Source organism: Zosterops lateralis (assembly GCF_965231275.1).
Source record: "Zosterops lateralis genome assembly, chromosome: 4".
In the NCBI taxonomy this organism is placed as follows: Eukaryota; Metazoa; Chordata; class Aves; order Passeriformes; family Zosteropidae; genus Zosterops; species Zosterops lateralis.
In genome coordinates this window covers 5,062,173-5,083,394 of record NC_139765.1, presented here as the reverse complement: position 1 = coordinate 5,083,394, position 21,222 = coordinate 5,062,173, and the positions used below count along the sequence as shown (strand labels likewise).

The 21,222-nt window shown below is 36.6% G+C and overlaps 1 protein-coding gene across 4 annotated transcripts in view; it reads left to right on the top strand.

Annotated features, from left to right (window-relative positions):
- The window catches only part of CCDC91 (coiled-coil domain containing 91), a 109,507-nt gene that overhangs the window by 39,733 nt on the left and 48,552 nt on the right, over nt 1-21,222 (top strand). For all 4 annotated transcript variants that reach the window (XM_083860168.1, XM_083860167.1, XM_083860169.1 and 1 more), the window contains 2 exons: nt 9,374-9,451; nt 18,147-18,254. In XM_083860168.1, coding sequence (XP_083716294.1) covers nt 9,374-9,451; nt 18,147-18,254 — 186 coding nt within the window. The remainder of the gene's footprint in view (nt 1-9,373; nt 9,452-18,146; nt 18,255-21,222) is intronic.

The window sequence follows — 21,222 nt, the reverse complement described above, 5'->3', positions numbered from 1 at the left end:
TTTGCTTTCCCTTTTTGCAAACACTTTTAGCCAAGAGCCTTACTGTAAGCAATGTTTGTGCCCCTCTGAAGAGGGGAGCTGCTCAGAACAAGAACGTGTCTTAATCATGATTTTTCTCATCTGGGTAAGCCAATTTGTGGGAGGTCTGACGTAGTGTAAAATACCAAGAAGTTTCAAATCAAGCTAAAACACACAGCTCAAGCTTTCTGTCAAATTCAGTCCTAATGCTACAGCCTTTTAAAAATGTATTTACATTTTAATTTCTCACATACAACAAAGGAAGAGTGAGCTTGTTTTTGCCTCCTTGCCAGCTGGCTTGGAGAAGGGAACTGAGGGACTTCGAAAGGGGCAGCATTTGTATGGTCTGGGTTTGTAGAGTTAGAGGAAAGAATATTTGTGTCCAAATTAGAATCCCTCTGCTTCTCCATCTCACTCTTTCAGCAGGGTCCTTACTGGGGAGGGAAGGTTTTGGCTGCTGTGGGGTATTTGGTGGGGTTTTTTGGTTTTGGGGTTTTTTAGGGGGGGAAAGGGTGAGATTGCCTTTTTGTTTTTAACTGCAGCATATTGAATAGATTAAAGAGGGAGTTGTGGAATTGCTCTTGTTCAAAATAAAAAAATCAAATATGAGAATCGTGGTTTCAACATCGTTGGAGGGAAAGACAGAGTGAGGGGTGGAAGAAAGTGAGGGGTGTTCTAGAAACAATGAGAAGGCAACAAGGAAAATATATGGAGAATACAGATATGGGAAAGTCAGCCCCTGCCTCATATTTATGCATCTATCAAAGAATATTTATTTCAATTTTATTTAAGTGTTAATTTATTATTATTATTATTACTATTAAGTTAATATCATCAAAGTGAAGAAGTAAATGGAGTGTATAAAAGTGTTGAGAATCTTGAGTTGTATTACTCTTCAACTATATTTTGAAAAGCACAGATATATGTCTAATTTTTTTTTATTTTCACTGTAATTTTAGAATTCTGAATAATTTTCTATATGAATTCATTTGCTTTTCATGGTCAATAGTAATGCATTTCAAAAATAGATTAGTTGACATAGCTTAAGCATCTACAGATGCTTATTTTAAAAATTTGATAGATCTGTATTTTTCAAATCACAGTTTAATTTTAAGAAAACCCAACCAACCAAACAAAAAACCCAACAAAAACAAAAAAATTTAAACCCAACATGGATTTTAGTTACTTCTTAGTAACTTGAAGTGGCATCAATCATTGCTGACTCTTCCTGAATGTTACATCTGAAGCTTTCTGGTGAGAAAAAGAAAAGATTTTGACTGTTTTTTTGTGATTTTAGTGAGATTGCTTTGCTTTGAGGAACAGATTAGCTTAAATTTATCCTTTTTTTTAAGAGGTTGATTAAATTTTTCCACCTATACCACATCCTCAAACATAACTTTTCTCCTCTGGAGTAATTAGTTTTGCTGTTAGTTCAGTACAATCAGTGTTTCACAGTAACTAAAAGAGAGAAATTAATGCATGTATTGTTATATTTTTCACTGGAATTGCTCTTCAGATGCCCAGGTTTATATCTAGGCTCCAAAGTATAAGGGGGTTTTGTGGGGGAGGTTGGGGCGTTTGTTTGTTGTTTGTTTGTTTTTAAAAAATACTGTAGAATGGGAATTGATGTCAGGCAATTTGATGTCAGGATGTCATCATTGTCTTTGCTAATCAAGCCCAAGTTCTTTAATATATTCATGAGAATTAAATACTGTCATCTTGATTTGTCCATCTAATGTGTTGCTTGTCAAAGACCAAAGCAAGACTTCTTTTCTCCTCCCGTGTGTGAGTTTGTGAGAGGTGGGGGTTTAGTCACCTCCGAGGTGGGAGGTGGTGAAAGAAATAACACAAAGCAGGCTCTCATGCATTAACCAGCACAACAATTGACTGGATTCTGGGCACCCATGCCAAAAGTGCAGATGCACAGTGTCTGGGAAGGAAGCAGAGCCAGAGCTTCCCCAGCTCAGCAAAAAGGAATGGGAGAGAAGAGGTGTCATTTGTAAAAACCAGCAGCTCCAGGCCACAGAGCTCAGGAGTGATGAGAGAGTTGGCTGTCGCTATGAGAGAGTTCTGCATCCACTCAGAGACTGGGGGAAGCCACTGGTTATTGGAAAGAGACAAGAAGGATGATGGATGGATGGATGGATGGATGGATGGATGGATGGACGGATGGATGGATGGATCCAGGCACGCCAGCCCCTTGGTCTTTGGGAATATCGTGGCAGCCGTTTCTGGGCACATGAACAAGGTGATTGGAAACAGCCAATGTGGATTTACCAAAAGACCAATTATGCCTGACCAACCTGATTGCCTTCTGTGATGAAACCCCTAGATTTTGGATGAGAGGATTGCAGTGTACACTGGCTCAGTCTGGGTAAGAGAAGGCTTAGAGGAAACCTAACAGCAGATGGGCAATACATACAAGAGTTTTCAGAAAAATGGAGCCAGGCAGGTTCTGCAGAGGTGTGTAGCAGGAAATGGTGATGGATTGAAACATGGGAAGTTGCAATTTTTTTATAAGGAAAAAAGTATTATATGATGAAGATAGGCATTGGGATGTCTTAGCCAGCGAGGTTGTGAAATCCCCATCTTCAGAGATTTTCAAGATCTCACTGCACAAGGATCTGAACAATCTAGTTTGAATTCAGTGTTGATCTTGCTTTCAGCTGGAGGTTAAGCTAGATGACCTCCAGAGGTTCCTTCCAACCTGAATGATTGTGTGATTTTGTGATTTAATACTTTGGTCATAAACTGAGAAAAATAAATAGTCTACTCCCAGTCACTAAAGTTATAACTCCAGTCCAGGGGATATTCCCCAGGCTGAATGATTTGGAATATTTTACTCCAATCTGGCCTACCTCATTGCCACTTAAGGGCAGGGTCAGGAATGCCTGAACCAAAAATCTGATTAATGCAGTATTTGAAATTGTAAACTAGTCAAAATATCAGTTACTGTAAACTTAAATAATTGGTGTATGGAATATAACATTTTTGGTGGTTTTCACTATATCTGCCATGTTAGAATAGGAGCTTGTGCTGTGAAACCTGTGAAACCTATCCATGTTTCAGTGTGAGGTTTTACAGGAAGCAAAATAGAGTTCAGAATGTGGAGCTGCATTACTAGTTCCCTAAGATACACTGGAAGTGAGAAGGACTTCTTATAAAATCTGTGTGTCTGTGATTTGGATACCTTTTTCTGGACTATGAGAGATGCTTCCTTCCAGCTGGAATTTTTCTGAGGTTAGGCAAAAATCCCTTTCTTTCAGAATCCATAGCAGCATCTTAAAATAAATGAGCCCTAGTTACTTCTCCTGTTTTCTTTATATACTTCTTTGTTTTCTCTGGCAAAAGTGTAACTTCTATCTCTTTGGATATTTTTTCCCCCCTTCATGCTTAGACTATTTATGACTTTTTCAGGAAGTAAAACTAATAACCAACAAGTTAATCTTGAAGTTTACAGCTTGATAGCAGTTCTCTGATGGAGGAAAATGTTGGGAGTTCAGTTGCAGATGATGTTTACATTCTGGTTTGGACAAGATGCTCTAAATGACAAGCATTTGATTTTATTTGGTATCCCTCTTTTCTCTGAAACAACAAGGTTCAAGAGAAGTTTTTCATGCAGATCTTCAGCTAAGAAAGAATTTGAAAAGGTGTATTGACATCTTCTTCAGTGCCTGTTTTTCTTGGTATTTACTTTATCCCAAACTCTTTGATTTGATGCTCAGTTTCCCAAGCTGATGGTTATTTTATTTTTTGATCTAAATTCTCGTCAAATTTTTTATGAAACAGATACAGCAAATTCTCATCAAATTTTTTATGAAACAGATACAGCAAATTCTCATCAAATTTTTTATGAAACAGATGCAGCAACTTGATGCAAAGGTGGATACTTCTGTCTCTGGTTGTCCAGTGAATTCTCTGAGTTTTGTTCAACTTGCTCATCATCACTTGTCTTCAGGAAACCAGCAAACAAAAAGGCATTTGTAGCCTGGAATGACCATGGCAACAATTTGTGTTGAAGATGCTTTGCTTGTACTTTGATAGGAAATAGCTGTTGATCAGCTAGTGTCCATATAGTATGTCTGCTTTGGAATGCTTTTAGTGTTCCATAATTTTCACATTTACAAACGAGAAAAGGAGTTAAGATTGGAAGAAGAGATAAGTACATCACCATTGTTTGCTCCCGGAGTTTTAATTAAAGAGGCAGCCAAAGAAAATAGTTCACATAATGAAAATGAAAAGGAGATGCAAATGTAAAGATGTAGCTTTTCTTTCTGTTTATTTTTTGCTAAGTATGATTGTTTATGTTATAATTAAACTTATTTTCTATACTTCGAAAACAAGGAAGAAAACAATTAGGGTTTTTATTACATTGGAAAAAATTCAAAGATATGTTAATCTTACAGCTTGACATAAAATTAATAGAGTACTTGCATATAATATGTTCTTTTTTCTTATATCTTCTAGAATTAAATCTTGGAAAGCTTTTATTCATGCTTAAGTGAAATTTATTCCTGCATGCTTTTGAAGCCTCTTTGACTGAGTGTCAAGTTTCTTTGTAGTCATCTTGGGTTTTTAAACATCCATGAAAAGACTGAAGGTATCCTCTAGGAATGTGCTGTGAACATCATTATGTGTTACGAATAGCACAACGCCATGAAAATTCAATATACATTCTTTCAATTAGTTATATTTCTAAGGCATATGTTGATTACTTCTCAAAGGTTAACAGAGCTGCAGATGGAAATGTTACCAGGTTTTGGCGCATAAGGTATCTCTAGTTAAAGATTTGTTGATATAAATTGTAGGTTTGGTTACTGTTAGTTTTGACATTTGACATTCTGTATGTTTGAAACTGGTAAGAAAAGATTGGATCCAGAATAAATATTGGAAAACAACGTGTGTGCTGTAGTGAGCTGTATGCAGTGGGTCCTTTGAACAGGCTCACTTGTGATAAATACACAGGACTTCACTGTTTGCTTTGTAGGATCTTTTTTAGTACTTTCTGTGGGAAAGTTTTGAGAAAAAACAAGTAGCCTCAGGATTAACACGTACTATTAGGTATTAATATCCAAGTATTAGGACTTGGCAAAAATAATTACAGAATCAACTAGGTTGGTAAAGATCTTGGAGATCGTCAAGTCCAGTGCCACATCCAGTCTTTCTTCAAACACCTCCAGGGACAGTGACTCCACCACTTCCCTGGGCAGCCCATTCCACAACCTAACTCTGTTCTTTTTGTATCATCCCTTCAGGTATTTATATACATTGATAAGGTCCCCCTGAGCCTTCTCTCTTCCAAACTTAACAGTCCCAGCTCTCTCAGTCTCTCTTTATGTGAAGGATGATCCAGACCCATCATCATCTTTTTGTCTCTTTGTTGGTCTCTCTTCAGTATGTCCATGTTTTCTTTTTTTCCACTGGGGAGCCCAGAACTGGACACAGTACTCCAAGAATGGCCCTAGCAGTGCAGAGTGAGGGGGTAGGGTCACCTCTCATGACCTGGGGGATATTTAGCCTAATTAAGTCCAGGATTGTTGGCCTCATGTTCAGCTTCCTGTCCACTGGGACACACTGCCATCTTTTGGGTGTTCAGCCAGTATTCAATCCACCTCACTTTCTGCTTCTGACCACACTTAGGCAGCTTCTCCATGACCATTTTTGAGAAGTGTCCAAAGCCAGCAGTATCTAAAATACCCATGTGTTACCGATGCTTTTTTCAGGACAAGTCCAAAACACAGCCCCCTGCTGTGAAAAACTTCATTCTGTCCCAGGAAAAAACAACAAAATTACCTTCCCAGGTGCTGAGTTGGGACTGCCTAGCCTGTAGCTCCTTGTGGTTTCTTGTCAATTCTTGAGGACAGGGATGACATTTACTACCTCCAGTTCTCAGACACTTCTCTGGGTCATTGTGATCAGCCCACAGGTATTGAGCAGAGCCTCACAACTACATCTGCCAACTCCCTCAGCACTTGTTGGTTCATCCTGTCAGGCATCACGGACTTAATTATGTCCAGCTTGCTTAAGTATTTCCTAACATGACCCTCTTTCCCCAAGCTGTCCTTTTTCCAGACCCTTGGAGTGTGAGGGTCAGTCTCCCATCTATAGAAAGAAGGGAAACTCTCCTAGTGTAGTTTTTTCATACATATCTATATGTACCATGAAGTAAAGCAGTAAAGAGCTACATAAATACTGATATATTTTTAAATGCATGCACTATATAGGGTTGTTTTGGATTTTATAACTGGCCTCCGTATCAGTAGCCATTGATGACAGCTGGCAACCCTTTCCAATTAATATTTTGAGCTTTATGGAAAAGGATGGAATTTAATTTGATCTGAAGACTGATGCTTTTGAGATAAGAGACATGAAAATATCCTGATGAAGCTCAGAATTCCTTTCACGCTTACTGTGTTGTTTAATGGAAATATTCTCTTGTCAGCTTCCCTGGCATTGTTGTTGTTCACTCCTTCCTTGCTTCTTCTTGCTATCCTGTCCCACCATTTAGATTGTGGAGAAGTAGGAAAGTATCCAGGACACAAGTTGCCCTGGTACATTTGTAGCCTCATCCCAAAGGAGTAACTATCTGTTTAATATTTTAAAAAATTCAAGGAGAAGGCTTCCTGAGTCAAGTATAGGTGCTTTTTACCATATCATGCAGTTCTGGTAGCAAAATATGCATTCATACTAACAACAGTTTAGCTTTAGCACTTCTTTTTATTTAATGTCCTCTTCAGCAGATATGCACATCCTGTAGGGAATAAAAAAGAGCAGATATAAACTATAATTGTTCTTCACAAAATATTAATGTCTTAAATGTGACAGGGTAGAGAAATCCTTGTTATCCACTGCAAATACTCAGAGAGTGGTGTGGGAACTGTAATTATGTTTTCAGTTTGGGGCATGTACAGGTTCTTCCATACTATTTCCTTTGCATAGTTTTTCACATTTAATCAGTCATAATATTCCCAGCAGGCTGCTCTGTTCACACTCACTCAACTCTGGCTCAACTCATTTCTAACTCAGCAGGAAATGTCCTCACCACCACGATGTTAGGCAGTTGCTTGTGAAAGTTTGTTTGCTACCTCACTTCATTATTCACCTCAAAGTCTTCCATTGTTATGTTCCAGGTACAAATGATATTTACTTGTATGGAATAAATCACAGTTTCTCCTTGCTTCCTGTGGTGAGCTTAAGGTTGTACACAATGTGGGGGTTTTGGTTATCTTGGGATATCTGAAATCTTTCCCTCCTCCCTACATTTTTTCCTTATCTTTAGGTTCTTAGCTGTATCTTTCACTAAGATGTTGGTGATTGGACCAAAGTGAAAATATTTGCTTTGCTAGAGACCTGGAGATGTTCCTGCATCTTAGTTCTGTAGAGCTCACATTCTTGTTTCACATGAGCAGAAATAGTGACCAATCTCTATTTTATACACAATAGCACACTCTAGTGTGTATATTAATTAGCCATTATGGACTAATTCTCATTATGTTTACCTCAATTTCTCATTGATTTAGTTCCATTGCATTCAGTATTATTATTTTTTTTCTCTGTACTTGGCTGAATTGAAGGAAATATTTATATCTTCAAATAAGATCTGACAAGTTTCTTAACAGAATCATTATGATGCTAAATGTTATTTGTATTTTTTTAAAATAATGCTCTTAAAGAAGGATTGATTTTATGAAGAGAAAAATCTCAGTGGAATGGAGTCCAGTGCGAAGAGTTTTAATGATGTGGAATGGAGTCCAGTACGAAGAGTTTTAATGATGTAATTGTGTAAAGCAAAGCTGCATAAGATGGATTTGAAATTTGTCTTCTACTTCAGTTACCTGCAGGGAGCTATAGTTTGCCTTCTTGCATGAGTACAGAAATAAAGAGAGAATGGAATATCTTACTTCCTCAGCCAAAACAATTGGGGTTTTTTAACCTGTATAATATCAGAGTTGGAACAATTTGTGTTGTCAGTGATACGTGATTGCATCACAATGGGATTAAAATGATGTACCCACATGTTGTGTGTTGTTGTCTGATGTAGTGTTTAATGTACACTGCAAAATGTTTCCATCTTCAATTCTTCTTCCACTTAGCAGTTGTTCTTGCTGGGCTTCACCAAAGCCCTCAGTTTTATTAAAGAAAATCCAAATGTCTCATTATATTGGGGGCAGAGGTAAGAGGATTGTGTAGCTGTAGTTTCCTGCTTTTTGCTGAGGTGACTGTTTCAGGAGAAAGGAATCGAGTGACAGAGCAGAAATCTCTAGTTAAATACAGTTCCAGACCGATTAATTAATTTTTAAAGGTCTTACATGCTTTTTTAGACACTAGGTTTTGCTTATTCCAAACGCACAGGTCTTAGGAAGCCTAGAATTATAATAATTAATTTCAGCTTTGTTATGGCCCAAAGAAAAAAATTATATAGTGTAAGTTGTGTATGTTTTTTGTTCCATGATCACTGCAAAGGAACATTTGTGATTAATGTGTTACTGCTTTCTGCACCAAGAAAATCCAATCATTTAAATCCAAGATGATTTAAAGCAACTACATCCTGCCATAGGAGCAGATACAAGAACAGACCCTGAAGCAAAGAACGAGGAGGGAGGGAATGTATTTAATTTTCTTACTAATTGGTGATTGGAAAAAGTGATGCTGCTCATTGATAAGTGGGAAAAGCTGGTGGGAATCCAATGAGGTGTTCACATTGCAGGCTTAGCAAACTATTAGGTAAAGGAAAAAATGGTGGAATGTTTCTCTGCAGGTTCATTTACATAACTGTGCAGAAAATAAGAAGTGAACAATGCAGCTTTGTTTGAAAAATCTGTTTGGGATTTCCTTTGCAAGAAGAGTTTCCCAGGAATCCTAAGAATAAAACAAAAGAGGAGCCATGTAATGAGTCGGAGAAGGGTGTGCATTTCTGGGGAAACTCAGTCTGATACTACTTCCTCTCAACATTTTTATTGGTAGAGGCAGTAAAATGACATTTACTAAGAAGGTGATTTGGAAGTCCTGTCATCCACAGTATACCAAGAAACAAGAAAGTTCTAAAAAAAAAAAAAAATGGAGAACCATTTAGAATCATCTAGGGTCTATAAAGTAAAATTAAAAAATAAGACAAAAGTTAGATACTGTGACCTATTTGAATTTAGCATATATATGTACACACACACGCACATATATATTCACATACATTATGTATATCATATCTAAAGGATCAAGCAGTGTGCATTTCTTCATGAAGGATACAAAAAATGAAGAAAATAATTGCCATTTATTTATTTATTTATTTATTCTCCTAATTAAAATTGTTAAGTCGGCTGCCTACGTTGCATATTATGTTTTCTGTATTTTTGTACAGGAGAAGCATAAGCAGGAATTAGAAGACATGAGAAAAGCTGGACATGAAGCCTTAACTATTATTGTTGAAGAATTCAAGGTAAATGAGTTGCCAAGCTAACAGAATTTCCAAATGGTGTTATTGAAATAGTGAATAGGATGACTGCCTGCAGTGCACAATTATTAGTACTGCTTGTGCTGATTGCTCGACCTCTCTCACTGTCTTTTCTGTTGCTTTCAATTTAGATTGTTTGGTCTGAAATTTTGCATGACATGTTTTCCCAGTCTGCACTTTGGAAAACTTCAGATAAAGTTGGTTAGCCACTTTCAGTAAGGAAACTTAAAACCAGAACAAACCCAAAATTCTCAGTCAGTTGTGGTAAACTTTGGGTTGGATTGTTTATCACAAATCCACATTTTGGACCTCTTCAGTCTCCAGAGTTGCACTTCGCAGGAAAGCAGCATCACAGAGTAGTTCAGCAGGTTTTTATCTGCACAGCACTAAGGGAGGGAGTTATGGATGAAATAAAGCTGAATCTGTAGTTCTTCTTTCATGCTGTTTTAGTTCCTGTCAGCTTGGAGAGTGAAAGAACTGGATGTTACCGTGGAGCATAAATCTGTGTCTTTTATTCTGTTATGGAAACTATTGAGTAAGAAATGCACAAAGGACAAAAAGTGAATCAAGTTAGGAGGAGAAGGTAAAGCTAAAAATTCTAATTAAAATTAAAAATTCTAATAATTGTCTCCATCAATATGATTTATACTAGTTTCATTCTGAACCTATCCAGAAAAGATTTTCAAAGTTTTCCATTCCTAAGAAAACTTAAACCTGGCCAGTGGCAGTGTCCCACTTCTCCATGCCTCCCTCATTTCACTTCTGGAGGAGAATTATTGTGCTTCTCTTCCCTTATTTCTTTGAGGACCCCTTTGCCTTGGAAATTCTCAAAAGGGAGTTTTATTTGGAGTGTGCACCTTTGGGTGTGCCACTGAACATCAAGGGCAGCATTTTTAGTTTCAATTTTGTTCTAGATATGTGTGAAATATCTGGGAATTTACATTTTGAAAAAGCTTGTGAGCTTTTGATAATTGCTGCACTTATGTTTCCTTTATTTTATTTCTGAAAAGATAAGCAAATTGTGAAATCTAACAATTTTATAGTATTAATGAAAGTTTAACTTATGTTTCCTTCTTCTTATTTCTGAAAATATCAGCAAATTGTGAAATCCAACAATTTTATAGCATTTAATGAAATTTTGAATGTTTTCGAGGTGTAATTTTTCACCATTTTATTTAATTTATGTGAAGTAAAGGAGAGCTCTGCATGGGTTATATTGGCCCTTTAAAGGAATAATTTCTTCCTGTGTAGAGGAATATATTTATGTGTCATAATCACTTTTGAAAGCTATTTTACCAGTCAGCAGCAGCTAGGTAGATCTGACATGGCTTCCGGAAAATAAGATTTATGTTTATCAGTTTCAGTGATTTGGCACAAAAGATTAAGGAGTTAATTGAACCCTGTGTTTCTAAACAATGTTTGTATGTAGTGTATTATTTCTCATATTATGTTTATATTCAAGTTACATAAAGTCGCTCTTTAATACCAGAAAACCATGACATGAATATACCTCACACAAGCCTTCCTGTTGCCTCGTGTGGTTAGTTGAACATTCTGATGAGAAATAATATCAGATATGCCAAGCTCTGAGTAGATTACTGTAATCAACCCTGTCTGCAAACATGAGGTGACTTATTCATCAGGGTGGCAAGAAAAATCAAAAAGGATTGCTAGGTTTAAAAAAAGCCCCAAGCATGTTTTAGTTGGTTGTTTATATTTTGATACCTTTCTTCTAACTCTTTATCATGTACTTTAAATAAAAAAGTAACACTGAATCATCAGGGAATTCAGTGGAGGCAAAAACTGTTCTGTAGTTTTGTTTGAGAAAATTATCTCATGGATTCTTTTAAAATGTTAATTCATTGTCAGTATTTTAATATGGAACAGGGCTAAGATTTTTTTTTCTTAAATAAATGAGTCAAATATTGTTAAATATTTAACATTATAAAAATACCCAACATTGATTGTTTAAGTGTAGCTTGTAAAAATATGAGCAATTCAGGAAATAATCTCCAAAATGCCTCAAACCCCAAATCCTGTCACTTAGGTACTGAAACCTTAAGTTTTCACCTTTCACAGTTGAAGAAAGTTGACTGACTTGTGTTTTCTGTATTCCTGGCATAGATAAGTGTTATTGTTGGTGGAATTTGTGAACTCCTTTTTGGTTTACAAAGGAAGAGAGAGTTGCCATTTCGTGGCTTCTGTGTACAAGGCTGCCAAATTAGTAACCAGAAAATCAGTTTTCTTCCACTCAGAGCTAATTCCACTCCCTGAAGATGCACTGCAGCAGACCTCTGTTATTGATGAGGTATCTTCCTGTACTTACAAATGGCTTAAATTTCCTTCTAGTCTCTTTCCTGTATTTTGGGGACTTACTTGTTGTAAAAGGGACAGTATTTCTCCACATGGGTCTTTCACTACTGTGGTGTCCCTGGGCAGACCAGGTACTCAAATTTGAGGACAAACTCCCTCAATTCCTGCTCCTGGCTGGTCCTTCTTAATATGGCAGCAGCACTGAAAATGCAGCTTACACGAGAAGTCAGATATTGAACGACCTATTTTCAAGGACGTGGATATAGCAAAGCTCTTAGAATTAAATTCAGTTGTCTTTGGAATGTTCACTTGTTGAATGTGTTGGGAAATCCATTAATAGAGACCATTAGGTGCTTTGTAGCACAAACCCTCAAAAGCCTTGGCCATTGTTAAGCATTTCACATTCTAATCTTCCTTACAACAAATAAACCATCCACAACGCAGTCACGAAATTTGTATTAAAAAACCACAAGAAAGCAAATTAAAAATTAACTCAGTGTTCTGTGTATGCCAAGTTTCCCCTTCTCGTGTTTACCTAATTTTATTTAATTTCTGTCTTTCATGTCATTGTTGTTTTAAACTTTTATCCCTGGTAATTAACCACGGTAAAGAAAAGTAAATGTAGATCTTGGAAGTTATGCTTGTGGGATCATGGCAAATCTTAAGATATTTACCACAAGCAACATAAGAATTTCTCCTGTGCTTGTTTAGTCAAGCTTTGGTTCTGAAATTGTCACAGTTCTGTAAATAGATGAGTTAATAATTTTAATCTGGTTTATTTCTCATTACATAAGATATCCTCTAATATGAGGCTTAAAGAATATAAAGTTACAGGCAGGTGTTTTTATTTGATGGGTTTTGTTTCCTTAGATTATTTCATGCCATTAATAGTGTTCTAAAAGACAACCTGCATGAATCAGATGTGTTGCCTTTATAGAAATGAACTTCAAGGTGCAAAGTTCTTCCCAGCCCTTGCTGCAGGAAGAGTTTTGTCCATCAGGTTTCAGTGTAAGGTTGATGGGTTTTTTCAGATTTTTAGAATGAAAGAACAGACAGATTTCCAAAGCATGGGATATGGGGAGGGCCATCAGATTTTCTTCCAAAAATATTTGTGTCAATAATACACCTCTTATAAAGAAAGGAAAGTTTAAAGGATTTCATTACAAAAGAAGTTAATCTAGAACCAGGATATCTTTTTTTAGACATAGTTTATCCCTAGTGAGAGAAAGCTCTGATATGTGGCCAGTTCTCAGCTCTTTAAAACATCAGCTTAGCTTATTAAGTTTCCAAGTTGACATCCTGGCTCAGAAAGGCCTGACACATGAATAAAAGGACAAATCCAAAATTTTTGCAAGGGCTTGTATTTCACTTCCAACTTCTATGCTTGTTCATGTACAAGTCACACTAGAATTCAAATGATCCTCGAATATAAAACAACATTGCTTTTTCTCATGGAGAGCTGATGGCTGGAAAAGGAGAGAATCCTTGAGATTTTACAGTATGCAAATAGTTCTGTACAACAGTGATGCTACCATGGAAGTCTCTCCACAGAATTCTGATAAAAGCAAGGGTGCAATCATGTCTCATACTTTCAGACATCTGGCTTTCAAAAGTATTTTATCATTGATTAAATGGCTTTTACTTTTTGAAAGCAATTATAAAAATTGCAAGGAATTTCTCCCTCCCCTTCTAGTAAGGATGAATTGTGCATGTGCTTCTGACTGTAGAATAATACAATAATATTAAATTCTGTTAAATATTAGAAGAATAGGAAGATTAATAGAAAATTATGAGTGCGTTTGCAGTTGGTTTCTGGCAGGAGTCTGTGAGAACAGTGTTTAGTGGAAAATAAATCCTTTACACTTGCATGCCAGTAAAACTGAGCTATTTAGATAAACCCATCACAGTATTCAAATTGTGAGTTGTTGATCCTTACTGGTTTGGATCAACAGAGTTTCTACCACAAGCAGATGAATATAAAACTGATTTTTTTATATCACTGCAAAAAATACATTACCCCTTTGTTGTATTTAACCCCCTTTATTTGCACCTAAACTGCCATGTTTCATTTTCACTAAAAATGTGAGCTCACATGGAAAGAGCCCAATCATGAAAATGTGCAGCATTTTGGGCTGAAGTGGATAAGTAGAATTCTATTGAAAAGATTTTCAGAAATCTTTTAAATAGTTTAATTTGTATCATCTCTGTCTTAGCTAATAGCTAAATTGAAACACAACTAGTCACATACTGCATTCGATTGAGTAAATGTATCTTTTCCACTGGTCAGGAAAGAATTTACATTGTTTTATCATTCAGAAATTGGTTAATTGCATTTCACCCTTAAATTAAGTAGTGGAAAGTAATTAAGTGGTGGAGACAGGATGCTGAATTAGATGAATCATTGTCTAATGCTATAAAGCATAAAAATTCTGTTAGGACTATTGCTACATTTAATACAGTTCGTATGTTTGAAGCAATGTGGTAAATTCTCATTAGTAACTTTTATTTTTAAGAATTACTTCTTTTGGTTATCCTGACTCAGCAATTTTGGAGTAAAGAAGAGGTTTGATGTACTGGCTTCCATTTAGCTACTTAAAGAAGCCAATGATGCTTGAGCAGGATGTTCTTTTGGATTGACTAAGGCTTTTGATACGGTGCTTTTGAGAAACATTCTAAAACACAGCCCAGCAAATTGTACACCATGATTTGTATTTCATACTGATGTCACATATGAGTAGGTTTAACATTTTCAAACAATGTTATGCATCTGGGAAGCCTGTGTTTTGCATGGCTCGGAATTGCTTTCTAAATTTTTTTTCAGAAGAGATAGGAGAGGATAATTACCTTTGCTTTGTTTTTCCTGTTGCCTTTATTCCGAATAGCAGATTCCTATAATAAAAAGGGAGAGCTTAAAGAAAGGGGGTTGACAATTTGTTACTTTTAGGGAATTTAGGAAGAACTAGAGGTAACAGTCTGTATTTTGGCTATTTAGTTCAAGAGGGTTTCTCATAAATTCTACCTTCTGGCTTGACAACAAATTCTGTCTAGGCAAGTAGCCGTGGTTCTATTGCCAGTAGAATGAACACATAATGCACTAGGGCTGTGCAAGTAAGTTTGTATTAAAAATAGGCTGACATGTCTGTGTTACACTTCTGGCAAAACCATAGTTATTGCACTTCTGCTTTTTTAAGGATGAGGAGAAATTTTAGAGATAATCTGGTGCTCAGGACATAACACACTGTAGAAATACAGGATGAAGTGTTGTGCTCATTTGTGGTTTTAAACTTTTCTTCTCATATTAGTGCAGTTTTTCAGTCCCTGGTCTGTATGCAGGAATGCCATTCTCCAGGGTCCCCACTGCACAGGTAATGTGCTGTCAATTCCAGGACTAAATACTCTGACCACTGCTAAAACATGTCATTTGAATTTGCCTAATTTACTCAGTTTACCTAGTTTAATTTAAAAATGTTTTGTACAGTCATTTAGATGTGTGAAGATTTTTGTAATGGTTTGAGGAAATAATGTTTTTTTCAGTGATTTTTATAATGCATCATATATCAAACTAAAATGAAGACTGTAGAGAACTTAAGGGATTTCAGTCTCTTTGTTCTGTCAGAAACCACCATGAAGTTTTGGTTGTTGAAGGAAAAGCAGGATCAATTCTCTAAAAGTTTTTTTCCTTAGCAGAGAGATCAGAAAGTGGGGAAGAAGCCAGGTTGGATGGGGCTCTGGGCCACCTGGTCTAGTGGAAGGTGTCCCTGCCTATAGCAAGGAGTTGGAACTATATATATAACTTTATAATCTTTAAGGTCTCTTCCAACCCTTAAAATCCTCTGATCTTGTGATTCTATGATGACCCTTCCCAACCAGTGTTCAAGGAAGATCATTTCAAAATTCATAAAAGGAAAAATCAATTAACAAGAGCATTCATATTTAAGTCTTACCCTTGATTTCATGCAACAGATGCTGTAGGCTACATTCTGCTGTAACCTTACTTGAAATGATTCAATTGAAAGGGGACTGTTTCAAGAATGTCGGCTTGATATTAGATCACCAGCCATAGATTTATGGAATGTCAGCCCAGCAGAATAATTAATAACTCCTCCTTAACTAATTAAGGAAGAAGGTGGTATTTTGGCAGTGATAAGAGTATTTGCCCAGAACAGCAATTAATCAAAAGACTTTTAGTGCAATTGTAGTTATAAGATGAGAGATAGCGATCATCAAGTAGCCAAATGTGTGTTTCAGTTCAGTAAATGAGCTAATTGGTAAATTAAATTTTTTTTAATTACTAAATTTGAGTAGATGATTCTCTTGAAATTTGCCATTGTTTTCAATGGGTATCACACCTCTGTGCTATATTTCCTATTGAGAAACCTGCAGTACTGTGCTACATAAGGATATTTCTCTCTCTTTCTCCTTACTTGGCCAACTAGTGGAACAGTTAAATACAGTATCAGCCCAGTGGTATTATTTAAACTGGGTTAATAGTGTGTGTGACAGAAAAGGAAGTTTTCTTCTTTTGTTTCTGAATTGGAATTTTATGTATTTTCTACAGAAAAATAATAGTAGTAAGTTAATGTTGAAAAATTTACAGCCTCTACATGCCATCCAATGAATAATAATAATTTCCTTGAAAACTGAAAGTTTTTTATATCATTTAATAGGATTTTAATAGTTGCCAGTGAGGTTTGCACAGCAAAGTGCATAAGGTGACTCAACCCTTGGCATGAGCAAGAAACTGAGAAATGCCATGGCAGCCTAATGACCATTCTGTTACTGTATTCCCTAAGAACAGAATTATTTTATTTTCTTTTGTACCAGTTGCATGAAACATTTCTTGCTACAATAGTTAAGGCAAAAAAAAAAGAACCCAAACCCCAAGGTCCAGGCTTAATTTTTACCAGTGATATGTGGCTATTCTAATTTATGCAGAGTATAAAGACTGATGTACAGAGGTTACACTCTTTGGAGAGTTCAGTTTTTCTGATGCTAGAATTTCTATGAATGAGATAATTTAAATTAGTTAGAAATAAATTGGCTTTTTCTGAAAGTAAACATACAGTTTGCTCAATCCTCTGCAAATGCCAGTAAATGTAATGTTACACTTTGATTAAGCACAAGTTTTAACCTTTTTAATTGCTGAACTTGTGCTGAGAACTGCTACCATGCCACAGCATTACTGAAGAACAGCGATTTTGGCATAAGAGGATAGGTAGTGGAAAATTTGGAAAGGTAATTCAAAAACTGTCAGAAGATTTTATCTTTTTTATGCATTCTTGGGGTTTTTTTTAAACTATTCAAAATTTTATTTGATGTGTGTGCTATGTTCCATGAAGTAAATATATCTGTAAAATAAAGGTTGTTTGAAAGATGGATATTCTTTTTTTTCATTGTCTGCATTTGGGCCAAAGGTCTGTTTTCTGTAAAAATCATGTCTGTTTTAACTTACCCAGTCATTTTGACTACTTCAGTGTATTGATTACTAGTTAAGAATAGTTCAGTACGTTGTGCATAAATAGCCCAGTGAATATTTGGAAAGTAGCATAAAGACTTTATACTGTCAGGGGAAAAGGCTTAAACCACATCAGCCAAGTAAATGTTAAACTACCATCATTGTTTAAGGGAACCTGAGCAAAATTCTCAAAATGATAATTTAGTTTCTCCACGTACCTTCAAGATTTTTATTTCCCTTTCTGCATTCAGATGCTGGAGGTTCTGCAGGGCTTGGCCAGGCACGTGTGAGTTCAGGCATTTGCACAAACACGTGCTCACACACTCACAACTCCTCCCATCAGCTGTTTGTTACTGCCTTGCTACTTTGACTTTCCACACTTCGACTTCCACCGCTTCACATTCAAGTGTGAACATCCTGGGGGGGCATTCTTTTATGTTTTATGTTACTCAGAATTTCCATCTGCTTTTACTTGACTTGTGGTTGTGAAGATCATGCTTGGCCCATGGGATCTTACACAGTGCCGAGAGGATGTGGAGTTTTGTCAGCCAGGGAAATATGTCTGGCTTTTTTTTTTATTATTTTTTTTTCTCTTCAGCAGCTTTCATATGCTCCTCTTCTTGTGTGGTCCCACTAAACTGAGTATATTTAACAGAAATACTCTCCCTCTCTATCTTCTGTATGCTGCTGTCTTTTAGGCAGACTGTATAAGAAATCTGAGATCTAAAAAATGTTAGTCCTGACTGAAAACAAGGTAGTGTTACATAGAAAGGTACTTTAATCATTGCACATTCCAAATTTATAACAGCATTCCGCATTCTGGTTGTAGATGAGTCTTAGTGGATCAGCAGTTACCAATAAACATCCCAGTTATATCTTGGTTGAGTATTTTGTGACTTTTTTTTTTTGCAGGCACTGCTACAATCTACAGTTCAGCAGCAAGAGGCAGCTATTGAAAAGCAGTATATATTAGCCATTGAAAAGCATTCCCACAAATGTGAAGAGCTCCTTGATGCTCAGGTATGGATGTGCACATACAAGAATTTCCATGATTTTCTTTTAGTTTCAACTCCTCCCTGTTCGATAAAAATGCTAACATATATGATCCCCAAAGAAAATGATCCATCTCCCACTTTGTTTCCTCAGCATACCACTAAACACAAGTATTTAAAAATAAGGACTCTTCATCTGTTGGGATCAAAAACATACTATAACACTGGAGCCTGCTTAGAACACAATCAAGGAGAGTGTAGCAGTGAGAAAAAGTCTCAAACTTAATGCATACTTCTTAACAGCTGCTATTTTCTGTGGTCTGGAAGTAACCATTTAATTATTTTTAATTTATGTAGTTAGATGCAGGATTTGATTGTGTGGGATTTGCATGAATTTTTGGTCCAAATTTTGAGATGGTTCTTAGATGGTAAACAAAAACGTGTATTGTCCACACCTGTTTTTACTTCATAGAAATCTTACCTAAAAAAAAACACTATGAGGAGTTATATAATATCCAGAACTGTGTGACTCTGTGTGTGTGTGTGTGTGTATATATGTGTGTATATATGTGTGTATATACATATATATATATATTTAGCATGACTTGAGTAAAAGCACACTGCACAGCAAGTATTTGAAATTAGAGCAATTAGTGATGAGTGTCTGAACAGTGTCAATGTGGTTTGTTATCAATAAGATCTTGGTTTGACTGAAGTACATCTCTTGGATCAAAATAATAATGACCATAATGGAAGTTTAAAAACCAAGAAGTTAATTTGTTAATAGCCCCCCTGGAGTCATATTGCAACTAAGCTACCTTTTAAGTATTGTTAGCAACAATTCTGCAAAAAAATGAAAAGGATAATATTTTTTTCTTTAATTTTTGTGGAGTATCTTAGGCCTAAATACATCAAAGATCCCCTTGAAGGACTCCACGATTTCCAGAAGTGTTTTATGACCATTTGACTGTTCTGACCATATCAATTAACACCTGGTGCAAATGGATCTTAAATATATACAAGCATCTGTGTAAACAGTATGAAGGAAAGATGTCATAATGTGGAGAAATTGATTGCATCATGAGTGAGGTTATAAAGCTTTGTCTAAAATGAATTTAAAAAAAATGTTTTCTGTTTTTGAAATTCACATATACTTTGCTAACTTGATATCACTGTCTGAATGAACCTCACAAAATACAGAAATGTCATAAGATTTTTTGAGATTGTTCTATAGACTGAGCAATAACTTACACCTGTGATCAGTCAGATTTGCATCAAAACCCCAAAAATGGGACAGAAGTGTGGAAACACGTTGAAGAGGTTTAAATTTACCTGGGGAGAACCCAACAATGTAAAGAACTGTTCTTGTTCATAGGACAGGAGAATGGCTATGACAAAACACAATGCCCAGTTCACATCATGTCTGTATTTAACACCCCCTTTGGATCCCAGAAAAAGTGTAAATTTTGTTCACTAACTTCCAAGTCATTTCTCATTCAATACAATCGACGTTTTTCACCTCTAATTGTATGTGAAACGAAAAATTGTTAATATAAAACTGAGATTTTGAAACCTGATCAAATAGACAAATGTAGGTGCCTGTGGTTGAGCTATCAGGTTTAATTAAATATGATTTATATTGGCAGATTTTATTCACTCATAAAATTTATAAAACTTCAATGAAAGATCTGAGAAATGGGTGGTACGGTTTTTATTCTTTTTGAACACATCTATTCTTAAATGTATGTTTTCATGTTTATTTTCACACTTCTTTTTCTTCAAATGGTTTTGTTATGTGCCAGCAGTTGAGTTTGATGAAATTACTGCTGATATTTACACACAGATTTCATTGCTGTTTTGTGTTATGGGACTGTACATGCATACCCATCTTTACATGGAGATTTATGAGTGTTTGTGTCACTGTAAAGAAGTTTTTTTGGTGCAGCAGTAATCACACAATGCAAGTATACACTCAACACAAAAATCCCTTGCTTCTTTTTGTTCCCTTCTAATAATCTTGCCTTACAAGCAGTATTTTGCCTCCGAAGTTTTAAGCCTGTGTAAAACTGTCAAACCACATAGCTTCTTGTGCTTGTTTGCCATTCCTTTTAAATTTTCTGCTGTTTTATTTCCAGTTCCACACAATCAAGATTATCTCATGATAGCTCCTTTCCCATGCTTTCTACTCACTTCTGTTTCCCCCCTAAATTCCCATGCCCCTTCCTCCAAAAATGTCTTTGAGACAGAAGAAAGGCAGTTTTTCTGTCTTTAACCTTTTGTTAGAGTTTATTGAAGTTTCTGCTTTTGAAACTTAATTTTATCAGGTGGAGATGCAGGTTAAAATCCTGTCCAGAGTGGTGCTGTCCTGCTGATAATGTTCAGTGTACAAGGCTGTGTTTTCCAGGATGGAAAAGAAGCAAAGGTCTCGTTGCATGGTCCATGGTCCTATCCCAGTTTCCAGCTGGAAAAATACCTGCAGTTGATATTTGATCATTATGTGTCAGCCTTGTCAGCAAACTGGCTCACTGTAGGTGGAATCCCTGGATGATGATGACTGGTTCCTTCCCAGGTGACATCCTCTAGGGCTGCTGGTTTTTCCAAGGAAATACATTCCCATATCCAAAGTTGTGTGTGGAGCAGGGGAGGAGGGGATGCTGCTCCTCTGTCCTGCTCAGGTGAGACCCCACCTGCAGAGCTGCCTCCAGCCCTGGGATCCCAGCACAGCAAGGACAGGGAGCTGCTGCAGCCAGGGCAGAGCAGGGACACCAAGGGCATCAGAGGGATGGAGCAGCTCTGCTGGGAGGAAAGGCTGAGGGAATTGGGATTGTTCAGCCTTTGGGGTGACCTCACTGTGGCCTTGCAGTGCCTGAAGGGAACCCACAGGAAAGATGGAGAGAGACTCTTGACAAGGGCCTGGAGTGACAGGACAAGGGGCAATGGCTTCACACTGACAGAGAGCAGGGTTAGATTGGATATTGGGAAGAAATTGTTCCCTG